Source organism: Saccopteryx leptura, chromosome 6, assembly GCF_036850995.1.
Source record: "Saccopteryx leptura isolate mSacLep1 chromosome 6, mSacLep1_pri_phased_curated, whole genome shotgun sequence".
NCBI lineage: Eukaryota > Metazoa > Chordata > Mammalia > Chiroptera > Emballonuridae > Saccopteryx > Saccopteryx leptura.
The window spans coordinates 64092989-64107096 of NC_089508.1; the positions used below are offsets into that span (position 1 = coordinate 64092989).

The 14108-nt window shown below is 41.1% G+C and overlaps 1 protein-coding gene across 2 annotated transcripts in view; it reads left to right on the top strand.

Annotated features, from left to right (window-relative positions):
- CCPG1 (cell cycle progression 1) overlaps positions 1 to 14108 on the top strand; it is a 63440-nt gene that overhangs the window by 42094 nt on the left and 7238 nt on the right. For both annotated transcript variants that reach the window (XM_066343062.1, XM_066343064.1), the window contains one exon: positions 5040 to 5161. In XM_066343062.1, the coding sequence (XP_066199159.1) occupies positions 5040 to 5161 (122 nt within the window). The remainder of the gene's footprint in view (positions 1 to 5039; positions 5162 to 14108) is intronic.

Consider the following 14108-nt stretch of genomic DNA (forward strand, 5'->3'; position numbering starts at 1 on the left):
ACCATTATTTAGAATTTCGGTTGCTTGTAAAATTTACTTAGTAATAATTGTATTTAATAAAACATTTTCCTGTTTTATTAAGAAGGTTTAATATAGTAATAAGACTGGCTCAGTCAACATATAAAAAACTTACATGACTGTTATCTTTTCAAGATCACTATTTAAAGGACATCACTCTTTTTCTTAGTCCTGGCACTAATCTCAACACTTTTTTTTTTTGCCCCACTTTATCTAATCTCAGTTTGTATCCTTCCTTGAAATTTGTTGTAATGAGATTTGACTTGAAATATATATATATTTAACTTTTTTATTATCTAGTTGGAGCAAATGTATTGAGTTTATAAGAGCTCTTTTGAGTTGACTTCAGAGGCAGTTTGAATTTCTCATGCACCATGAAGTCAGTCATTGCACACCATACTCCATCATTTGCTTTATGATCATTTAACAAAAACATACTATGAAGTGAATAACTCAGAACATTCACCAACTTTGGCTTCATATAATTTTGGAGTTCCTGGAAGGAAAATTGGTGTGACCGAGGATAGTAAAAGAATGCATATACTTACAGGTATTTGTGCTGTTTCAGATTCTGAACAGCTTATAAAAGTTTAAAGAAAAATCTTCATATATGAAGCACCTACCTATTTTCCTTACTCTTTCTTTGATCATAGGCTATCCATATTCTGAATCATTAATGGAGTTGTTGATCCGGTTTTCTCAAGTTGCTTTAAGTATTGATAGTCTGCCCTGCTCTTCAGCAGATAATATAATAGGATATAAGTAGGTGCTGTGTTATGTAGCATAGACGTAGATTATAGCTCAGAGGATACACTTACTGAGTTGTCTTGGAGGTGTTAGGATTTGGTTGTGTTTGGTACTTAGCCAGGAAGAAGTAGAACATTCCAACAATGGAGAACTTTATAATCTGGAAGTAAACTTGGCTAGGCTTGGGAGCAGAGAGAAGACTGCCTGGACTATAGCAGAATTGATATTTAGAAATGGAGTGTAACCTGACCAGGCAGTGGCACAGTAGATAGAGTGTTGGTCTGGGACGCTGAGGACCCAGGTTCAAAACCCTGAGGTCGCTGGCTTGAGCACAGGGTTGCCACTTGAGCGTGGGACTCTAGACATGACCCCATGGTTGCTAGCTTGAGCCCAGAGGTTGCTGGCTTGAAGCCCAAGGTTGCTGGCTTGAGCAAGGGGTCATTGGCTTGGCTGGAACCCCCTGGTCAAGCACATATGAGAAAGCAATCAGTGAACAACAACTAAGGCAGTGGTTCTCAACCTTTCTAATGCCGTGACCCCGCAATACAGTTCCTCATGTTGCAGTGACCCCAAACCAAAAAATAATTTTGGTGGCTACTTCATAACTGTAATTTTGCTACAGTTATGATTCGGAATGTAAATACCTGATATGCATTATGTATTTTCCGATGGCTTTAGGCGACCCCGCCAGGGTCGCGACCCACAGGTTGAGAACCGCTGAACTAAGGTGCTGGTACTATGAGTTGATGCTTCTCATCTCTCTCCCTTCCTGTCCGTCCCTCATTCTGTCTCTGTCTCTGTCTCTCTCTTGCTTGCTAAAAAAAAAAAAAAGAAGTAAAACAAAAGGTTGGAATTTGTGGATGCTGTTATATTGTAAAACATCCTGGAATCTGGGTGGAGAGTGATTTATAGAGTGACCTGACGGTAATTATTTTAGAGGGAAAGTGCAGGAAGGAAAAGAATATGGAAGAAATTAGAACAGTTATCTGGGAACTTTTGTAATTTAGATATTCAGTGATTAGGGCATTAATTATAATGGTGGTGGGTATGGAGAGAAGGTTGGTGAAATAAGGGACTTTGAGGCAATAATGGAAAACAGAACTTGGAGCTTGAGCTACTGGGTCTATTGGTGGTTGGTTCTTTAAATGTCATGAAGTGTGCTAAATGCTTTATTTTTGGACATGGGCTGTTACTGGGGAAGAGTTTCATTAGATGACAAATAGATGGTGAACCAGTTTGGTTTGTTTTTACCCCACTTTATTCTGGAATGGTTTAGGGCAGTCGTTGATGTTTGATATATTTTTTACCCTTGAAGTTGCCCCCAAAATTGCCCAACAGGCAGCTGGATATATTGGCTAGAAACTGGTGAAATCTGTAGAGAATTCTTAACAGCAGAGATAGCAAAAGCTGACAGTGGTTAATGTCATTAAGATAGATAGTCTTGTACACATGACCAGAAGGCCAAATATTATACTTTGGGTAATAATACTTTATAGTTAGGCATCTGAAGATGTAGTGGAAAAAACAAAAAACTTGCGGGAGTGGCTGCCACCTTGCTCTTGGGGAAAAAACAAGAACAGAGTAGTGAGATTGATAAAGGCCACATAAAGACAGTCATCAAACACATGCTATGTAATAGTATTGCCAGTCCAGAACTCAACACATAGTTTTAGGTTATTTGCCAGTGAGCAAAAGAATTCATCCTATTAGAAGTTTGAAAAGAAAGATTGTCACTTTGGGAACTACAGATGTATTTGTTTCAACATTAGATTCTTTTGAGTAATACTGAAACAATTTCTCATTCTTTTATAAATTGGAAATTTAAAGAGAGGATGTGAATCCTAATAGAATATCAACTGTTAATTGGTAACAGTTGTCTGTAATTTGGCAAAAGTTTTCTCTTTGGTGTTGTTTTAAGGTGCATTGAAGAAATTAAAAATTGGTTTTTATAACAGTAAGAGAAGAAATAAACCATCAATACAACCTTTCATTACAAAATTCTGTGATATGTTTACATAATGCTATGTCACTCAGTAGATGTAATATTGAGATTGTCAAATGCATTTTTGCTTTATTTTTGATTTAGTGTTTTATTTTATTGAATTTATTGGGTGATATTGGTTAATAAAATTATAGGTTTCAGGTAGTATTATTGGTTTTTCTCTCATGCATGAAGCATGTAGCAGCATGTGAACAGGCATGTCTTGGCAAATTAACATTTTAATTTTAAGCCTGACCTGTGGTGGTGCAGTGAATAAATGTCGACCTGGAAATGCTGAGGTCGCCAATTTGAAACCCTGGGCTTGCTGGTCTAGGCACATATGGGAGTTGATGCTTCCAGCTCCTCCCCCCTTCTCTTTCTCTCCTCTCTCTCCCTCACTGTCTCTCTCTCCTCTCTAAAAATGAATAAATAAAATAAAAAAAAAACATTTTAATTTTATGTAACATCCTAGTTGGTTTAAGATTCCTTTATCACAGCTGGGATAGGGACAGTGGTACTCGAGTACAGACTGTACCAGTGCAGAAGTCTTAAAAGGTTTGGCTTTGATAGTGGTGGGTAATCACAGTTAGCCAATTATTTTCCTTGCTATTCCTTTTGGGTTTGTGTTACATTATATAGGCAAAATATAGTAAAAGAAAATAATTATTTTTGTTTTTCCTTATTGTAACCTGTGAATAGACTTTATGCTTCGTTCCTTGCTCTGTCTGGGGGAATGTAACACTTCATTTACTTCAGAGATTTCCTCAAAAACAACAGACCTGTGTGCCTTCAGTATAGTAAGATAAAAACATAAATTGTTTTCTTTGTAGTGTTGCCTGGCTTGCTTTTTGTTTTGTTTTGTTTTTTTGTATTTTTCCGAAGCTGGAAACGGGGATAGACAGTCAGACAGACTCCCGCATGCGCCCGACCGGGATCCACCCGGCATGTCCACCAGGGGGCGACGCTCTGCCCACCAGGGGGCGATGCTCTGCCCCTCCGGGGTGTCGCTTTGTCACGACCAGAGCCACTCTAGCGCCTGGGGCAGAGGCCAAGAAGCCATCCCCAGCACCTGGGCCATCCTTGCTCCAGTGGAGCCTCGCTGCGGGAGGGGAAGAGAGAGACAGAGAGGAAGGAGAGGGGGAGGGGTGGAGAAGCGGATGGGTGCTTCTCCTGTGTGCCCTGGCCGGGAATCGAACCTGGGACTTCTGCACACCAGGCCGACGCTCTACCACTGAGCCAACCGGCCAGGGCCTTGTTTTGTTTTTTTTTTTTTATTTTGTTTTTTTTTTCATTTTTCTGAAGCTGGAAACGGGGAGAGACAGTCAGACAGACTCCCGCATGCGCCCGACCGGGATCCACCCGGCACGCCCACCATGGGGCGACGCTCTGCCCACCAGGGGGCGATGCTCTGCCCATCCTGGGCGTCGCCATATTGCGACCAGAGCCACTCTAGCGCCTGGGGCAGAGGCCACAGAGCCATCCCCAGCGCCCGGGCCATCTTTGCTCCAATGGAGCCTTGGCTGCGGGAGGGGAAGAGAGAGACAGAGAGGAAAGTGCGGCGGAGGGGTGGAGAAGCAAATGGGCGCTTCTCCTGTGTGCCCTGGCCGGGAATCGAACCCAGGTCCTCCGCACGCTAGGCCGACGCTCTACCGCTGAGCCAACCGGCCAGGGCTGTTTTGTTTTTTAAGTGAGAGGAGGGCAGACAGTGAGACAGACTCCTGCACATTCGCTGGACCGGGATCCACCTGGCAACCCCTGTCTGGGGCTAATACTCGAACCAATGGAGCCACTGGCTGAGGGAGGGGAAAGAGAGAGAAAAAGGGGAGAGGGAAGAGAAAAGAAGCAGATGATTGCTTCTCTTGTGTGCCCTGAACAGGGATTGAACTCAGGCTGTCTATACACTGTGCTGATGCTATATCCACAGAGCAAACTGGCCAGGGCCTTGGCTAGCTTGTTTTAATCGAAAGGATAGTGAACTGCTGAAATGTCTCTGGGTAGGTGGAGAAAAAAAAAAGTATATATATATATATCTATATCTATATATTAACCTACTTGGCCTGATTTATATTAACATTAACATCCATCCACCACCATTCTATGAATGACACCATGAGATTTTATTTATTTGTTCTTTGTTAATATATTCAGAATTTTTATAGAACTTTGAAATGCTGATATTTTGAAGAAAACAATCCTATCTTGATTAAATATATGCAGGTTAAATGTTTTATTATATTTTTAAAATATTGGGAATCATATATGTTCTATATCTAATAAAAATTTTCATTTCTAGGCACAATTCAGATTCAGAAGCGTCAACAGTTAGTCAGAAAGATACATGAAGATAAATTGAATGATGTGAAGGATTATCTTTCCCAATGTCAACAGAAACATGACTCTGTTACAGATTATAAGGTGTGTACTACTAATACATTTTATAAGAAATAATTATTAGTCAGTAATTAATATGCTATTCAGCTACAGGTACAGTGCAGATTAGTAAATCAGTAATAGTACTGGTAATTGTTGATTACTTACTGTGTCCTAGTCACTTTTGTGAGTACTTCACATAAAGTATTTCTCTTCTCACAACAGCCCTGTGAACTAAGCGAGTATTAACTTCATTTTTAAAAATTAATTTATTTTTATTGTGGTATAATTGACATATACAATACTATACTAGTTTCAAGTGTACAGTATAATGATTCAATATTTGTATATACAGTTGATCCTTGAACAATCTGGGTTTGAACTGCAGGTTTTTTTTTTCAATGCATGTAGTAAACATATATTCTCTTCCTTACTATTTCTTTTTATTGATTTTTTTTTTTTTGTATTTTTCTGAAGCTGGAAACGGGGAGAGACAGTCAGACAGACCCCCGCATGCGCCCGACCGGGATCCACCTGGCACGCCCACCAGGAGCGATGCTCTGCCCCTCCGGGGCGTCACTCTGCCGTCACCAGAGCCACTCTAGCGCCTGGGGCAGAGGCCAAGGAGCCATCCCCAGCGCCCAGGCCATCTTTGCTCCAATGGAGCCTTGGCTGCGGGAGGGGAAGAGAGAGACAGAGAGGAAGGGGGGGGGTGGAGAAGCAAATGGGCGCTTCTCCTATGTGCCCTGGCTGGGAATCGAACCCGGGTCCCCCGCACGCCAGGCCGACGCTCTATCTACCACTGACCCAACCGGCCAGGGCCTCTTTTTATTGATTTTAATTGATTGTGTTTACATAGATTCTAGTGTCCCCCCAAATGCATCCCTCCCCCCCTGCCGCTCTTGCCATAACGCCCTCCCCCTTTCTCTCCAGGATTATCCCATCCTATCATCCCCTTTTCCTTTGTCAGCTTTCCTTCTGGTTCCTTTGATCCCTCCTCTGTCTCTATTCCGTTCCTCAGTTCACATTGTTCATTGGATTCCTCAAATGAGTGAGGTCATATGATATTTTTCTTTTTCTGCCTGGCTTATTTCACTTAACATAATAGTTTCCAGGTCCATCCATGTTGTCGCAAAGAGTAATATTTCCTTCTTTTTCATGGCCCCATAGTATTTCATTGTGTATATGTACAATACCTTTTTAATCCACTTATCTACTAACGGACATTTGGGCTGTTTCTAGATCTTGGCTATTGTAAACAATGCTCCCATAAACATGGGGGTGCATTTCTTCTTTTGAATCAGTGATGTGTTCTTGGGATATATTCCTAAAAGTGGAATGACTGGGTCAAAAGTCAGTTCAATTTTTAATTTTTTGAGGAATCACCATACTGTTTTCCACAGTGGCTGCACCAGTCTGCATTCCTATCAGCAGTGCAGGAGGGTTCCCTTTTCTCTACATCCTCACCAGACTAACTATGTGCTGTAATGTTAATCAGCGCCATTCTGACTGGTGTGAGGTGATATCTCATTGTGGTTTTAATTTGAATTTCTGTAATGATTAGTGATGTTGAACATTTTTTCATCTGCCTATTGGCCATTTGTGTGTCCTCTTTGGAGAAGTGTCTATTCATTTCTTTAGCCCATTTTTTTTATTGGATTGTTTATCTTCATGGTGTTGAATTTTACAGGTTCTTTATAAATTCTGGTTATTAACACCTTATCAGACATATTGTCGAATATGTTCTCCCATTGTGTGGTTTTTTTATTTTGTTCATATTGTCTTTAGCTGTGCAAAAGCTTTTCAGTTTGATATAGTCCCATTTGTTCATCCTGTCCTTTAGTTCACTTGCCTGTGGAGATAAATCAGCAAATATATTGCTGCGAGAGATGTTGGAGAGCTTACTGCCTATGTTTTCTTATAAGATACTTATGGTTTCACGACTTATATTTAAGTCTTTTATTCATTTTGAGTTTATTTTTGTGAATGGTGTAAGGTTGGTGGTCTAGTTTCATTTTTTTGCAGGTAGCTGTCCAGTTTTCCCAACACCATTTGTTAAAGAAGCTGTCTTTACTCCATTGTGTGCTCTTATCTCTTTTGTCAGATATCAGTTGTCCATAAAGGTGTGGGTTTATCTCTGGGTTCTCAGTTCTGTCCCATTGATCTATATGTCTGTTCCTATGCCAGTGCCAAGCTGTTTTGTATACAGCGGCCTTATAGTATAACTTGATATCAGAATGTGTGATACCACCCACTTTATTCTTCTTTTTCAAGATTGCTAAGGCTATTTGTGTTCTCTTTTGGTTTCATATAAATTTTTGGAATATTTGTTCTATATCTTTGAAGTATGTCATTGATATTTTAATAGGAATTGCATTGAATTTATAAATTGCTTTGGGGAATATGTACATTTTAATGATGTTTATTCTTTCTATCCACGAACACAGTATATGCTTCCACTTATTTGTATCTTCCTTGATTTCTTTTTATCAGTATTTTATAATTTTCCGAGTACAAGTCTTTAACCTCTTTGGTTAAATTTACTCTTAGGTACTTTATTTTATTTGTTGCAATAGTGAAGGGAATTGTTTTTTTAAGTTCTCTTTCAGAATGTTCATTGTTGATATATAAAAATGCCACTGATTTCTGAATGTTGATTTTATATCCTGCACCTTGCTGAATTCATTTATCAGGTTCATTAGTTTTTTGACTGAGACTTTAGGATTTTCTACGTACAGTATCATATCATCAGCCAATAATGATAGTTTTACTTCTTCTTTTCCAATTTAGATGCCTTTTATTTCTTTTTCTTGTCTGATTGCTGTGGCTAGGACTTCCAGAACTATGTTGAATAAGAGTGGTGAAAGGGGGCACCCCTGCTTTGTTCCTGATCTTAAGGAGATTGCTTTTAATTTTTGCCCGTTGAATATGATGTTGGCTGTGGGTTTGTCATAGATGGCCTTTATCATATTGAGGTATGTTCCCTGTATTCCCACTTTGCTGAGAGTTTTGATCATAAACTGGTGCTGGATTTTATCAAATGCTTTTTCTGCATCTGTTGATATTATCATGTGGCTTTTCTCCTTCCTTTTGTTTATGTGATGAATCACATTGATAGTTTTGCGAATATTGTACCAGCCTTGCCTCCCCAGAATAAATACCATTTGATCATGATGTATGATTTTTTTCATGTATTGCTGGATCCAGTTTTCTAATATTTTGTTGAGAATTTGAACATCTAAGTTCATCAGGGATATTGGCCTATAGTTTTCTTTCTTTGTGTTGTCTTTGGTTTTGGAATCAAAATTATGCTCACCTCATAAAAGTAGCTTGAAAGTCTTCCTTCCTCTTGTAGTTTTTGAAATAGCTTGAGAAGGATAGGAGTTAGTTCTTCTTTCAATATTTGTTGGAATTCACCTGTGAAACCATCTGGCCTAGGGCTTTTGTTTGTTGGGAGTTTTTTGATAGCTGTTTCGATCTCCTTTGTTGTAATCGGTCTGTTTAGGTTTTCTGATTCTTCCAGATTGATTTTTGAAAGATTGTATGTTTCAAGGAATTTGTCCATTTCACCTAGGTTGTCCTATTTTTTGGCATATAGATCTTTGTATTTCTGCTGTATCAGTTGTTATTTCTCCACTCTCATTTCTAATTTTATTTATTTGAGTCCTTTCTCTTTTTTCTTGATGAGTCTGGTTAAAGGTTCTTCAATCTTATTTACCTTTTCAGAGAACCAGCTCTTGGTTTTATGGATTTTCTGTATTGTTTTTTAGCTTCTATGTCATTTATTTCCACTCTGATCTTTATTATTTCCTTCCTTATACTTCATCTGGGCTTTACTTGCTGTTCTTTTTTTAGTTCTTTTAGGTGCAGGGTTAAGTTGTTTATTTGACCTTTCTCTAGCTTCTTAAGGTATGCCTGTAATGCTATGAACTTCCCTCTCAGGATTGCTTTTGCTGTGTCCCATATATTCTGAGTTGTTGTATGCTCATTTTAATTTGTTACAAGGAAATTTTTTATTTTCCAAGTGTTTGAGTGTTTTTCCTTTTTTTTATTGTAGTTGATTTCTAGTTTCATGCCATTGTGATCAGAGAAGATGCTGCTTGATATGATTTCAATCTTCTTAAATTTGTTGAGACTCGTTTTGTGTCCTAGCATGTGGTCTAGCCTAGAGAATGTACCATGAGCACTTGAAAAGAATGTATATTCTGCTTCTTTAGGGTGAAACGTTTTAAAGATATTTATTAAATCCAGTTGATCTAGTGTGTCCTTTAAGTCTGCTGTTTCTTTGTTAATTTTCTGTTTGGAAGATCTATTCAGTGATGTTAGTGGGGTATTGAAATCCCCTACAATTATAATATTGCTGTTGATCTCACCCTTTATGTTCATCAAAGTCTGCTTTATATATCAATATTTAGGTGCTCCTATACAGCTGTCTGTATAGTTATGGTGCACTTTTGACCGGACACAGGAAAGCAACAAAAGATGATAGAAATGTGAAATCTGCACCAAGTAAAAGGAAAACCTTCCCAGTTTCTGTAGGATGATGTGGCAGCATGTGCGCATGCACAGATGATGACGTAACACCATGTATACAGCGGAGCAGCCCATGGCCATTCCAGTCGAGATGTGGACGGTACAGAGGAAAGTTCAGTGTGTTCTGTGGCTTACTAAATTTGAATCCGTGACCAAAGTGCAACGTGAATATCGGCGCGTTTATAACGAAGCGCCACCACATTGGAATAACATTACTCGGTGGGATAAGCAGTTGAAGGAAACCGGCAGTTTGGTGGAGAAACCCCGTTCTGGTAGGCCGTCAGTGATAAGTCTGTAGAGCAGGGGTCCCCAAACTTTTTATACAGGGGGCCAGTTCACTGTCTCTCAGACCGTTGGAGGGCCGGACTATAAGAAAAAACTATGAACAAATCCCTATGCACACTGCACATATCTTATTTTAAAGTAAAAAAAAACGGGAACAAATACAATATTTAAAATGAAGAACAAGTAAATTTAAATCAACAAACTGACCAGTATTTCAATGGAAACTATGGGCCTGCTTTTGGCTAATGAGATGGTCAATGTGCTCCTCTCACTGACCACCAATGAAAGAGGTGCCCCTTCCGGAAGTGCAGCAGGGGCCAGATAAATGGCCTCAGGGGGCCGCATGTGGCCCGCGGGCCGTAGTTTGGGGACCCCTGCTGTAGAGGCTATACAGGATAGCTACCTAAGGAGCCTAAAAAATCTGTGCATGAGCCCACATCGAACTGCACTGAATAGGTATGAAACTGGGAGAGTTTTCCTTTTATTTGGTGCAGATTTCACATTTCTATCTTCTTTTGTTGCTTTCTTCTGATTGGTCAAAAGTGCACCATGACTTTACAGACACACTGTATTAGGTGCATAGATACTTATTATGGTTATATCTTCCTGTTGGATTGCTCCCTTAAGAATTATGTAATGACTTTCTTTATTCCTTACTATAGCCTTTGTTTTAAAGTCTATTTTGTCAGATATAAGTATTGCTACCCCAGCTGTTTTTTCATTTCCATTTTTATGAAATATTTGTTTCCAAGCTTTTAGTTTCAGTCTATGTGTATCTTTTGTTTTGAGGTGGGTCTCTTGTAGACAGCGTATGTACGGGTCCTGTTTTCCATGCAGCTACCCTATGTCTTTTGATTGGAGCATTTAATCCATTTTCATTTAAGGATATTATTGATTTGTAGTTGTTTATTGCCATTTTATTCTTTAAATCTACATTCCTCTTTCACTAGATTTTTTCCTCCTTTGTTCTGTTTACAACAGGCCCTTAACAATTCTTGCAGCATCGGTTTGGTTGTAATGAATTCCTTGAGTTTTTGGTTTTTTTTGTCTGGGAAGCTTTTTATTTCTCCTTCGATTTTAAATGATATTCTTGCTGGATAAATAAGTCTTGGTTGTACGCTATTGTTCTGCATTACTTTGAATATTTCTTGCTGTTCTCTTCTGGCCTCAAGTGTTTCTGCTGAGAAGTCAGATGTTATCCTGATGGGGGCTCCTTTTTAGGTGATTGACTGCTTTGCTCTTGCAGCTTTTAGTATTCCTTCTTTATCCCTTTAGCTTTGGTATTTTAATTATGATGTGTCTTGGTGTAGGTCTCTTTGGGTTCCTCTTTAGTGGGGTTCTCTGTGCTTCTTGAACTTGTGTGACTTTTCCCTGCATCTGTTTAGGGAACTTTTCAGCTATGATTTCTTCAGTCAGATTCTCTATCCTTTGTTCTTTATCTTCTCCTTCAGGAACCCCTATGATGCGGATGTTATTTCTCTTCATGTTGTCACAGAGCTCTCTTAGAGTTTCCTCAGACTTTTTAAGCATCTTTTCTTTTTGCAGCTCTGCTTCCGTGTTTTCGTTTATCTTGTCTTCTAAATCGCTGATTCTATCCTCTGCTTCATCCAGCCTGCTTTTAATTCCTTCTAGTGTATTCTTCATTTCTGATAATTGTATTTGTCATTTCTGAGTGGTTATTTTTTTATTATTTCAATGTCCTTTTTGATGCTTGTTATCTCTTTATTTAGTTGTTCATTATGTCCATCCATTGTTGCTCTAGAATCTTTGAGCATACTACAATCATTATTTTAAACTCTGCATCTGGTAAGTTGGTTATTTTCCATCTCACTTTGTTCGTCTTCTGGGGATTTCTCTTGTTGATTCATTTGGATTGCATTTCTTTGTCTTCGCATTTTGTCTGTGTATACACTCTTCCTTTGGGTGTGTGTTTGTGTAGCTAGCTAAGTCTAGGGTTGGTATGGTCTGCCTCCAATTTTCAGTTGTGCTGTTTCTAGGTCTTCTTGGGTTGGCATCAGCTGCTGTGGGCTACTTATCTGCTATCACTATTCTTTTTGCTATTTGTGTCGGCATTTTCTGTGTCTTAGCTGGGTCAGGTGTGAGGAGCCCTTCCTTAAGCTACCACTCTAACAAGGGTTGTTAGGTCCTGAACTGATGCTCTTTGTATCTGGCGGCTGGATGTGCCTGCCCTGGACTTCCCTGGCCAGAGCCTGGCACAGATCAGGGGTGTCACTGCCTATGACTGGCTCTTATCAACCTTTTTGGAGCTACAAGCGGTCTAGATCTTGTGGCTGCCTTTGCTGGGCTCAGGTGCTGTTGTCAATATCAGCTGCACTCTTAGGCTAGCTTTTATCTACTGTTGGCCTGGGGAAAGTTCCTTTAAAAGTTCAAGTTCTCCTGAGATCCACTTTCTGCTGCCTCTTATTGCTAGCTACTTGTTGGGCTCAGTGCTGTAATTCAGAGATTAGGTACGGTATTGGATGTGGCTTGCCCCTTAACCTCAGATATCATTCAATCCAGACCTTTTATTTATTTTATTATTTTTTTCTTCTTTTTCAGCACTCAGAAAGGTATGGTCACAGGGGTCCAGTGGGTGTAGCCTCTGTGCACCTGATGTGTGGTCTGTCCGCTGGCCCCCTGCCGCCACTGTTGCCGCCTCTGGCATTTGGGCTTGGGCGCTGCTGGGGCCCGCGTGCACCCGCTGTAACTGCTTCCAATGTTGCCTGAGCCCCAGCCGCTGCCAAGGGTGGGCTTATGCCATGGGCGGGATTGTGCGGGAGCTCGGACCTCCACAGTAGCGACCGTGGCATCCGCCTTTGTGGGAAGGTACAGTGGCAGCCACTGGGACTGTCTTCACTGTCGTCTGGGCCCCCTGCGCCTGCAAGGGCGGGCTTGTACTGCAGGCGGGATTGCGTGTGAGTTTAGACCTGCGCAGCAACTGCTGTGGCCCCGCTTCCACGGGCAGGCTCATGCACACCCACTTAGACTGCCTCCACAATTGCCCGGGCTTGCACGCTCACTCCACAGCGGGTGCTGCAGCCTCCGCCTCTGGACTGCCCTGGCTACTGCAGCCCCCCTCCCTCGCGCGCGAGCACTCAGCAGCGTAGGGGAGTGGTGTAGCTCAGACCTCAGCACTCACTACCTGTGTCCCTAACATCTTGCCTGCCTCTAAGCGCCTCTTTGTTCTGACTGGAGCAGGAGAGCCTCGGTGGGTGGGGTAATTTCTTCCCTTTGCTGGAGTTGCTGCTCCAAGGAAAAATGTTCACTTTAGATTTGGGGAGTGTTTCAGCCTAGGGTTTAGGGTGTCCATCCCTCAAAGTGTCTCCCCCTGTGCCTCCGAGTCCACACTCTTCCCTGGCAACTCCAGTCCTCCCAGCGCTCCCTGCTCCCGGAGCCCCAGGCAGGTGGCTTTGAGCGAGGCTCTCGATGCAGTCCCTTTAATATGGAGCCTGGGTCTGAGAGTTCTGTCTCCTCTTAAATAGTATCTAGGCTCCTTTCTCATCCAAATACAGTCTCTTCACCCCTTCCAGGCTCCAGGGCTCTAAGCTGGGACTCTAGTTCTGGGGCTGAGGACCCACAACTTGCCCGGCAACCCTCCCCACCGCGAGAACCCCTCCAGGCCGCCGCTCGCTCCTGGGAGCGGGTCAGCCCCTTCCGTGTCTCCACCTTTCCTACCAGTCTCAGTGTGGCTTCTTTGGTGGTCCTTGGCTATAGAATCCTCTTAGTTTAGTCCAAAGTCTTTCAAGATGACTGTTCTCAAAATTAAGTTGTAATCCACTTTGGTTCTGGGAGGTGGGATTTGGAACGACTCCCTACTTGGCCATCTTGTCCTCCCCCCCCCCACCCCCCGTCTTCATTTTAAAGATTAGAAAGAGGTTCAAAAAAGTTGTTACTTTACCAAAATCTGGCAGAGCTGAATTTAGATGTTAGTCCTAATCACTTATGTTATAGTTAACATTTTTTTAAATTGATATTTATAAAACATTATTACTGTTAACTTTAATTTTAGAGAGCTGAGCAAAACATTTTCATTCATCGAGAGAGAAGGAGGAGTGTTTGTAGCCTAAGCTTTTCCTTTGATCAAGAAAAAAAAAATCAGGCAGTTTTCCCTCTGGTTTCTTGTTAGTTCTGATGGAAAAGACAGCATGTTATACATACGTCCGTACCTAAAATT